General features: G+C 35.2%; 1 protein-coding gene across 3 annotated transcripts in view; it reads right to left on the reverse strand.

Moving 5' to 3' along the window:
* Positions 1-11,626, reverse strand: part of Pls1 (plastin 1) — a 120,247-nt gene that overhangs the window by 13,001 nt on the left and 95,620 nt on the right. For all 3 annotated transcript variants that reach the window (XM_008856343.3, XM_017795170.2, XM_029557818.1), the window contains exons 10-11: positions 10,522-10,717; positions 5,443-5,521 (exon numbers count right to left, since the gene is read on the reverse strand). In XM_008856343.3, coding sequence (XP_008854565.1) covers positions 5,443-5,521; positions 10,522-10,717 — 275 coding nt within the window. The remainder of the gene's footprint in view (positions 1-5,442; positions 5,522-10,521; positions 10,718-11,626) is intronic.

Below are 11,626 nucleotides of genomic sequence, written 5' to 3' on the forward strand. Positions count from 1 at the left end.
GCAAAAAGTGTCCTTTATGTCCCTCTGACCAAATTATTGTAGGCCTCAAAGTATGTCTGTTAAACACCCAAGAAGGTTAGTTCCACTAGGCTGGTATTTTTAATAACTGTGTGTCATGTAGATAAATCTTAGGCAAAGACCAGTTGTTCTCAGAAAAAACTTACCTAGACATATATTTCTTGATCTGCTATGTATAATGTGTCAGTAGGTTGTAGGAATAATATGGTTCCCTCTGTTTTTCAAAACTAGCTAGGCATTGTTTATCTCTCACATTGTCTCACCCCTCCATCACGGTTTTCCCACTTAAGGTGCTCCCATTTCCCCCCTTTCTCCCTTAAAAATACGCTTCTCCTATGATTCTACCTCTCTTGAGCTCCTTCTTTCCCTTTATCCCCTAGGTTCCTTGTATACCCTTCCCTCCCCCCTCCCTTAAAATAACCCAATCTTTATCCATATCTCCCTTATTAAAGCCTGTTTCCTACTGTTCTAGAAGATACATTAAGTTTTAAAAAGCAAATGGCAGGACACTCATATAGTCTGATCTCATTTATCAAAAATTACAGTTGAATGTTTATATACATATATATGATAAGGACTGTGAATAGTGATTACTTATGAGCGGGAAGAGGGAATCTGAGGAAACAAAGGGAATTATCTCTATATATACTTAAATATTTGAAACTTGTACAGAATGAGTTCATGTGTTACTTATGCATTATGATTTTTAAAAACTTTTAAAATAGCTCTAGGAAAACCACAGTCGGTAGTTCATGTTCAACAATGAGGGAAAAGAGGGAGGAATTTGTAAGCAAGTAGGAATTCTTCAAGTAAGAATACTAAAGAATCCTATTACTTTGGATCAGAAACGTAGGTTCTCTGAAAAAGCCTGAAGTAGGGACTGGAGAGAAGACCAGCATCCACATGGAAGCTAACAACTGCCCATAACTCCAGTTCCAGGGGATCTGACACTCTCTTCTGACCTCCACAGGCATTGCACAATACGAGTGCACTTACACGTATGCAGACAATACACTCATATACATAAAAATAATAAATAAAAAATTTTTAAAGAAGCCCAAAGTGTGTCTCCAGGATCTGCCTTCAATTCTGTATATGAAGGAAATAAAGCCGCACCAGTGCTGTGAAGTATTATGGGACTTTTCTCCTCCAGCAGCATTATGTACTGGGCTGGGTTTTGCTTAGATTCATATTAAAGTTGCTTTTCATTCTCTGAGCACCTATCGTGTGGCAGTGAATGGGTACTCAACCCTGTGCTAAGTGAAGGAAAAGTCTTTTATAAAGTCATTAAGCCGGGCGTGGTGGTGCACACCTTTAATCCCAGCACTTGGGAGGCAGAGGCAGGCAGATCTCTGTGAGTTCGAGGCCAGCCTGGTCTATATAGTGAGTTCCAGGACAGCTGGGGCTGCAGGGAGACCCTGTCTCAAAAAGACCAAATAAATAAATGAATAAAAAAAATAAAGTCATTAAGATCTGACTAGGGTATTAGTGAGCACGTGAGCATTTTGTATGCAAAAAGAAATCACTGAAGTCTTTGTATGAGTTTTAGAATCGCATCTATTTCATTAATTTTTCTCTTAAATTTTAAATGAATTTATCCTTATTCCTGTATATCATGGCATTATATCATCATCATCATCATCATCATCATCATCATCATCATCATTATTCATGTAGTGCAAAGAGGAAAACTGAGATCCAGAAACTTGAATAATTTCCTGAGATTTTAAATTCCAGAACCAACTGGTGACAACTGGTGATAGAAAAACTTTAGGACTCATAATTCTTAAAATATATTTAATAACTTATTTAGAGAAAAGGCTGTTTAGTTAAAATCAGTGTAGGTCAGTCTAGTTGCTTTGGTATGGACTGGGTATACTGCAGTTGGGGAACTAAAAATGCTGAGGGGGTTGGTCTTCTGATGCCAATTAGATGCATGGTTATTGTTTTCCTATCTCCAAGTGTTCTCTGTAAGATTGTGTTTTTTGAAGATCTTTTGAAAGTGAACAGACTGTTTTCCAAGAAAAAAATTACATGTGCCTTGAGGACCTTTACTAATATTTCAAGAGCTGAATAATAATAATAATAATAATAATAATAATAATATCTTTAGCTAAAAAAAATTGGTTAGTTCTCTTCTCCTTTCAACCACGGAGAACTCTAACATTCTTGGCATTTACAAAATCGTTAACTTGAGTCTGAACAAACTTAACCCTCTTTAGATTTATTGTGTGTACATGTGCACATATATGTATGTGCATGTTTGTGAGAGGATGCCCACACACACATGTACATGTGGACACTAGAGGACAACATCAGATGTTTTCTTCAAGAGCAGTCCACCTTGTTTTTTGAGACAGGGTCTCTCACTGTCCTGGAGTTCACCAAGTAGGCTACCCTGGCTGGCCAACTAGTCTCAAGGATCTGGCTGTCCCCTCCTCTCTAGCCCTGGGATTGCAAGCACATGCCACCAGGCCTGACATTTTTAAATGGATTCTCAGGATTGAACTGAGATCCTTGTGCTTGTGGCAAGCACTTTGCCAAATAAACCATTCCCCTAGCCTTTAATTCAACCTTTAATGATGAAAGAAATACATGTTCATTGTTAGAAAATAAAATCAAAATTACTATTAAAATTACTAAAATTAGAAAATAGAAGTCTCTTGAGTATTCTCTACTCCTACTACTTAAGACTTGCATAATTTGGTGTGTAACTTCGGATTCTCTTTTAAGAAATAATTTACAGGGGCTGGAGAGATGGCTCAGCAGTTAAGAATTAAGAACACTGACTGCTCTTGCAGAGGACCCGGGTTCAAGTCCCAGCACCCACATAACAGCTACAAATTGTCCTTAACTCAGTTCCAGGGGAATCTGAAGCCTTCTTCTGACCTCCATGGTATTGCACAACACAGGTGCACTCATATACATAAAAGACAATACACTTGTACACATAAAAAAATAAAAATAATAAATAAAATATTTTTTAAAAATAATTTACAAATTTGTACATAGCCAATTTTTAAAGAAAATCAGATTATACTAGACATATTGCTGCTTTATTCACAATAATATATTACAGATAGTCTTTTAAATCAGTTCATGAATATCTCCTTACCGCCAATACTGGGGCTTTAGCTTCCTGGCTGCTGTAACGCAAATGCCAGGCTAAGACACATTTCTTCAACTAGCTAGAATTTATACACTCAAAGAGTTTTTCAGATATGAGTGTATTAAAATAATACTTAAACACCAAGGAACAGAAATCCTCAACCAGGGTCAGTAAGATGGCTCAGTGGTAAAGGTACTTGCCACACAAGTCTAATGACCTGAGCTCACTGCCCCAAAATCCATGTAAAGGTGCAAGGAGAGAACCTGTTCCACAAGGTTGCCCTCTGATCTCTACATATGTGCTGTAACACGTATGCACCCTTTACACACATCACACACATGCTAATATAAATTTTTTAAAAACCCTCAATCATCGAGGCTTTCTGCTATATTATTAATCTTCAGTTCATATTTGAATAATAATTTAGTTTGTCATCTTTAAGGAGTATGTATATTATTGATAGATTTAGTTAGATATTTTTCTTATTAAAAATGCTGAAGTATATATGCTCCTGTTCATAGTATAGTGCTGTATAAATTCATTCTGCTGACAGGCATTTGAACTATTATAAATAAAGTTACTAATGAACATTCAAAAAAAATGCTGAAGTAGCATTGTTCTTTTGCATTTTTGTCAAGGCAATATTCTATAATAAAGAAAATGGAAACACTCTCTTACCCATGCCTAGAAAGACAAGTTACTACCAGCAGAAAGCACAGGAAATAGCTGAGTCCTGTCTGTGTGCACTCAATGAAAATCAGTATGTAGGCTTCTCAAAAAGTAAAAAGAGCACTATCATATAATCCCCTTATACCACTCCTGAGTATATACTCAAAGGACTTGTCAGCATACCACAGAGATATTTGCAAATCTCTGCTTATTGCTTCATTATTCATGACAGTCAAGATACGGAACCAGCCTAAATGCTCATCAACAGAAGGCTAGATAAGGGAAATGTGGTCCATATACATAGTGTAATTTTATTCAGCTTTAAAGAATGAAATCATGACATTCATGGACAGGGATATAACTTGGTCACAGAATGCTTGCCTAACATGTGCAAGGCCCTAGAATTCAATATTCAGTACAACAACAACAAAAATTTAAAGATTCCCTTGCACGGAATTAGGATATTTATGGAAAAATTGATGCAACTGGAGGTTATTAAGTTATGTAAAAGAAACCAGATTTAGATAAACAGCACATTTCTCTCATATGCAGGATCTGGACTTAAATTTATATATGTAGGGCATGAACATAAAAGGGGAACTATGGCTGGTGTTGTGGCATAAACCTTTAATCCCAGCACTCAGGAAGCAGAGGCAGGCAGATCTTTGTGAGTTCAAGGCCAGCCTGGTCTACATAGTGAGTTCCAGGCCAGCTGGGGTTATAGGGAGACCCTGTCTCAAAAAGACCAAAAAAGGAGGGGGCTATGAAAAGAAGAGGAAAGGGTCTAAAGAGGGGGAGAGAAAAAAATGTACTGTTTGGAGGGAGGAAGGGGACTCGCAAAAGGGGAACAAGGATGGAGAAGGACAGTGAGGAGGAATAAGAACAAAGTATAATAATATATTTGGAAAACTAAATAAATAATTGAATACAAAAGAATAAGAATAAAATGGAATAATTACCCAAGGAAAATGAGTCATGTCCATAAATAAGAATAACAATACATGAATATTATAGAATAATTAAGGTGTACGAAAATAAATGAAAAGCTATGAACTGTAGTGAAAAATACTGATAGAGTGATGAGAATAATTTATCAGATACTGTTGTTTTATAATCCATTAGTGTTGAAATAATTATTTTCATGATCCACAACTATAAAAATGGATTGTATTTACTGTTTACATTATCATAAAAAATTACAATTTTTGTAACACTTATTTTAATTTTGTTTTATATTTTTATTTTATGAGTGTTTTGTCTGTGTGTATGTAAGTGTACCATGTGCATGCAATGCCCACAGAGGTCAGAAGAGGGTGTTGGATTCCCTAGAACTGGAGTTATGGACAGTTGTTAGCCACTATGTGAATGCTGGGAACAGAAACTGGGTCCTCTGCAAGAGCAGCCAGGGCTCTTAACTGCTGAGCCATCTCTCCAGCCCCCACATTGTTTTTTCAAATAATGCTTTTTTTTTTTTTTTTTTTAATAGATTGCTACTTCTCCACATTCTCAAGGTTGGCTAAATTCTTGTGATTTGAGAAAATGATCTCATGTAAACATACTAACAGTTTGAAACTTAAGAAGTTAGATTATAAAAAAAAAAAAGAAGTTAGATCAGGACAGTAAGGCTAAAACATAAAATATTTTACCTGTACAAATGATTAATGTATGGGTTGACACCCAATGAATTCATCCAGTTCCGAAACGTTCTCTCTTCCTTGCTCTCTCCTGGTAAAGACATAAGTTCATACTGATGATTCAGGCCAAAAGAATTAAAAACTAGTCTTAACCCATTCTGGTAGGTATAAACTGGCCACATACACTTTGTCTTACATATTATTTCTTTAGAGGGGAAATCTCTGCCATTTCAACTATCTAGGAAGCTTTCATTTGCTCTCTCCCCATCTATATCCCTTGTTTGGTGTCTGTGAACTGTGAACTACTTCTGAGCCATGAGTTTCTCTGTCCAGAAATGTAACCAATAGACTTAATTACTATAAAGTTGTGATCAGATGCAAAAGGGATTGGCCAAACATAAAACAAATCTTTTAGCAAGCAGGGTAACATTAGCACATTAAGCAGACATTGAAAAGCTCTACCTTTCCTAAATGCAGTATGTCTAAATTTGTTCAGATTATGATTTTATACAGGGAAGTTTCTGGGGACACAAACATATGCTTTCACCAAATAAAAAGGGAGAGGGGGTTTCAGGTACTATAAAAAATTGCAATTAGGGGATAATCAACATTTATCAGTTATTTATCTGAGTTATTTTAGGCTGTCACTGTTGAAGATACATGAGAAACACAGACCACCCACAGCATTCTATTTTGTGCTGAGACACATTTCGTCATAGTAAGTTCCAGGACTCAGAGATCACCTCAGTGGGAAATTCCTACAGGCACGTTTGGTTAGCCTGTCTCTTTGAGCATACACTGACTATAAGAAAAATGTGAGTATGATATACATGATGTGGAAAGAGATATGAGTTCCCTTGCCACACTTATAGAAATCTACTGAATGTAAACAGTCCTAAGTCAGTATATTATTCTTTTTTTATATTTTATTATTTTTATTTTATATGTGTGTGTACTACCTGCATGTAGTTAAGTGCACTCATGTCATGCAATGCCCACAGAGGACAGAAGAGGCTGTCGGATACCCTGGAACTGGAGTTATGGACAGTTGTTAGTTGCTATGTGGCTGCTGGGATTGAATTTGGGTCTTCTGCAAGAACAGCCAGTGTTCTTAACTGCTGAGCCATTTCTTCAGCCCAGTATATTATTTCTTTTTTTTTTTTTTTTTTTTTTTTTTTTTTTTTTTTTTTTTTTATAGCCCGAGCTGTCCTGGAACTCACTATGTAGACCAGGCTGGACTTGGCCTTGAACTCACAGAGATCTGCCTGCCTTTGCCTCCCAAGTGCTGGGATTAAAGGCGTGCGCCACCACACCCAGCTATTTCTTGTTCTTCAACAAAGTTGAGGGCCAGTGGAATAACCTAAACTATTTCTTATCACCAAACTCTCAAAAGCTAAAACTTTTATGGCGCTCATCACTTCTAACCCATAGGAAAGTTTAGATCATTCTAGGCTTTGGTCCATGAGAGACTTCCCAGGCAATTTGGCATAGAAATTACAACCATCTGAACTCCAGGGCCATTTCTTGTTCTTCAACAAAGTTGAGGGCCAGTGGAATAACCTAAACTATTTCTTATCACCAAACTCTCAAAAGCTAAAACTTTTATGGCGCTCATCACTTCTAACCCATAGGAAAGTTTAGATCATTCTAGGCTTTGGTCCATGAGAGACTTCCCAGGCAATTTGGCATAGAAATTACAACCATCTGAACTCCAGGGCCCATTCCTATTGAGTCACCTCTGCAGTAAACTTCTAAGTACCACAGAGAGTGCAAACCTGCACATCCAGAGAGGAACTAAAATCTTGCACAATCTAAAGGACTCTGTTATTTTCATCAACTATTCAGGAAATATTTTCATGTGGTTTTTCAAAGCTATTACCTAACAGTTCCCAAATCCACTTTAATTCTGGCTTTATTAGCCAAATAATAGTTTCTTGCTTAAACTTGTTCCCTCTGACTTCACAAAAAGTAACTGATCAGTCTATTGTGGCTGATTATAAAGTAGCTACCCACTTCATAATAAATAATCCATATCAGAATATTTAAACTCAAATTAAAAGGTGCAATTTAAATCTCTGAACTGTTTCCAGTATGGCATAAACATAAGCACATGACCAGTAGCTTGATATATGTGACTCATCTATATCTTTTGGTTGTCTCCCTAACCTATTAATGTTGTATTATACTATATATAAAAAAAATTGAGTAATTTGTAAATTTGTACATTATATCTAGTTAGGAAAATCCAAATTGTGTCATTAAATTACAAAGATGAAGTGCCATAATGGTTTAATTTTTAATTAAGATAATTCAAATTTTGTTGAATATGATGATATAATGAAAATTTAAAAACATTACATTTAAATTTAAAAGCTTGAAAATTATAAGCTTCAGAGATTCATATTTCTTCCTACTCTCAACTAATTTTGTTTTTTAACTTTTTAACACATGAAAAGTAAAATAGATTTTATAAGCGAGCATATATTTACCTACTAGCATTTTAAGTTGTATTGGTAAGTAAATGCTCAATGTGAGAAGCACTATACATTTGTGTAAGTAAGAACCACAGTAAAGCATTTAAAAACATATGTATTGCAGACTAGAAAATGTTTTTAGATTATAGACAACTAGTAATAGTTTAACTAAAAATCTTAATTTATAATATGCCTGATAGCACTATAAATGTCCTTTTCATTTGCAAGTCAAATTGAAATTGAATAAAAAAGTTTCAATAAAACAAGCATGTTTTTTAAAATACGTTATTAAGAAGACAGAAAAAAATTAACATGTATTCAACATTTATAATGTGCTTTCTTCCTCCCACCCTGACTATTAATAAACACATACTGTAGATTAAACTCTCATTCATGATCGCATTTAACCTACCCTGTAATTCTTCGAACTAAATATTATTACTCGTGTTTTATATATGAGAAACCAAGACTCACAAAGGTTACACAGATATTAAATAGTGGAACCATGAGTTGAACAAAATCTTTCTAATTCCATTGTCTGTGTATTTCCCATCACCACAAAGTGAATTCTCCGAGGGGCTCTGCATACAGCACATGTGTTTGGCACAGTTTGATATGAAAGCTTAATATTTAATTGGGTTTTTAATATTCAGTTGTTCCCTAAAGATAAAATTCTCTGCCTGTGAGACATACTAATATATGAATTTGGAATGTGATAAGCCAAAGCTCTAATTTCATAAGGATCTATAAAAATACAAATTTGCAGAGGACAATAATCCAATGACAGTCAAAGTCATATACATTTTTAGCAACTATGTCAGGACATACATATGTTCTAAATAAAGACGATTGATAAATATTTCCCATAGTATCTTAGTAAGTACAATATATACTAGTGGAAATATGTAGCAATCATGTTCACACTGAAAAATTCCAAAAGCATGCTTAACACTAGCAAAAGAATCCAAACATGACAAAGAGGAAAGCGAGCAAGTTGGAAAAGATATTTAGCAAGAATTCAGTGACTATAAAAAGCAGATCATTTTTAATATGCCACTCTAAACAATGCCTTCTGCTGTAAGACATAGACAGATCTTGAAATTTTCCAGACACATAAAAAACTTAGCAGTCTTCCTTTTTTACTTAATTGTTTTTAACGTTCTAGTCTTTCACCGTTATTTTTTTCCTAAAATAAAACAGAAAACAAAAATACTACGTTTTTGTCATTTCCCTCTCAGTTATGTATCTTTGTAGAGAATATAGTCTAATTATAGCCCTCAAAAATATATTTGTTAAATCTGAAATTTCATTAGTTGTGACACTGTAATTATGTAACGTCACAGACATTAGAACTCTAGTTAGGGTAGCTCAAGTAAAAAGATTCCAAAACCAGTTCACCCTTTCACATTGGGGAAGAGAGTAAGAGTGGGTTCTGGAGAAGTGTGAACATCGCAGCATCAAATTCTCCTTATTTTCAACAAGGGCAACTAAAGAGACAATCCTAGGACTGGCTGTCCCTCCAATAGCTACTGCTGCTGCACTGCCTTTCCTCTCTGTTCTAACATTAATGGGGTGTTGGTGTTCATGTGGTGAGGGTGTGAAAACAGGAGAAGAGAGGAAGAGAGGCTGGGTAAAATAAGGAGAAAGAGCTGGATACGGAGAATGTTTTTGGCATTAAGATGATTCATATATTGTAAGCTTCAGTGACATTTAGAACACGCAACATAATACAAAATAAACTATATTATAAAATATCAATGAATCCTTTCAAAGATTACTTGTGATAAAAGATAAGATTTTTCACAGGAGAGGGATGAAAACTTTACATCAAATCATGAAGTCTGATGGTCAGAATTATTTTCTAATATGTTTACTACAATATCCCATTATTATAGAAGGCAATTTAGTAAAGAGTGTGCATAATCAAAGCCTTGCTCTACTTAATTAAACTCCATTTGCATTTCTTGCTTGTGTAGGCATATTAAGACAAACCAACACAGCATGAAAATGCAAAAAATAAATATCAACCCAGATGGAAAGAATTAATGCCTTAATAAAAGGAAAATTCAGAATGAATATATTTATAGAATATAGAAAAGTACTAAATACAGTACCTACATTAGGAGGGGTCAAATCTGCATTTCATGAAGCAAAATAGGAAAGTATTACATATTATGAGACAGATAACAATCACCCACACACAATCAGTAATGAATACTATAATTCTATGGACACTAAAAACATGAGCAAGAATAATACTGGAGTCAAACTTGCTTTCAAAGGGAAAAAGGAGCTATGAATAATTACTTCTCTAATAGAAAATCTATTTTCCGTATTGGTAGTAGAGTTCTGTTATAGGATCATTTACAAGATTCTTTTAAAGGTATGATAGTTCTCACTAAATTCCTGTGGAGCAATGACAGATGAGATGTGCCCCAGCATTTTCTAACAACCCAAACCAGTAATGACTTTCTGTAATTTGAACTTTGTAGTGACTACACATGCCCACACACAGCAAACTGCATCTTGCACCACAATCCCCTACCCAGGGCAGTGAAGTAGGACAAGGAAACAACAAAGAAACACAGCGAGTCAACCAAGGCAGAAAAGGACATACCTTCCAGTAAGTTCATATCAATGGCATCATTATCAGGCTTGTGTAGGCATGGGTATGTGTTAAAAAGATTAGCTACGAAGGCTAAATTTAGTTTAGGATTTCCTGAAACCACGTCTGCAGGAGTAACAAACTGTCTGCAGCCGAGTTTATCAGCTTCTTGGAGCATGAATCCAGCACGCTTCAGGTCATTTTTCTCCTAAACAATGAAATAAAACAAAAAGTGGTCAATATTAAACTTTTATTGGCATAATTTTTATAAAATATTTAACAGAAGTTATTTTCCACAAATATATCAAATAGCAAAATGTGAAAGAATTGCAAATCAACTTCCCCACTCATTTAAAAAGTCTCTTAGTTTTCTTGTTAGGATCACTGAATCATGTTTTACGTTAAGTGATGAAATACTCAACAAAACTCTCAAATATATTATTGAGCTCCTACTGATCAAAGTATAAGAAACAAGGACACTAGGAGGGTACCCTCTGGATAAGAGGATTAGTTGTTTCACCTATTCAACAATGAAGTGATATTTCTACTAAACTCTTTTCTAAATGAAAACCAAGTTGGAAACCAGGTGTGGTGGCAAACACCTTTAATCCCAGCACTCAGGAGACAGAGACAGGCCGATCTCTATTAGATCAAGGCCAGCCAGGTCTATGTAGTGACTTCCAGATGAGCTGGGACTAGGAAGACCCTGTCAAAAAACTTAAATAAATAAATAATAAAAAATAAAAAACAAGTTGGGATAGATATTTACACACACATACACACATATATACATGTTTGTATATATGTGTGCATGTATATACAAAAATAGCCGATATTTAGCCTTTTACTGGAATATTTATAGATAGAATATTTATAAGCAATTACTTTTCCACAAATACATCAAATAATAAGGTCAAAATGTGAAACAATTACAGGGGCTGGCAAAACTGCTCAGTGCATAAAGGCACTTGCTACACAAGACTGGTGATCTGAGTTTGATCCCCTGGACTCATGTGATAGAAGGAGAGAACCAACTCCCACAAGTTGTCCTCCAACCTCTAACCATAGCAAGCACATGAACATGCACACACACACACACACACACACACACACACAC

Source organism: Nannospalax galili, unplaced genomic scaffold, assembly GCF_000622305.1.
Source record: "Nannospalax galili isolate Female #2095 unplaced genomic scaffold, S.galili_v1.0 scaffold708, whole genome shotgun sequence".
NCBI lineage: Eukaryota > Metazoa > Chordata > Mammalia > Rodentia > Spalacidae > Nannospalax > Nannospalax galili.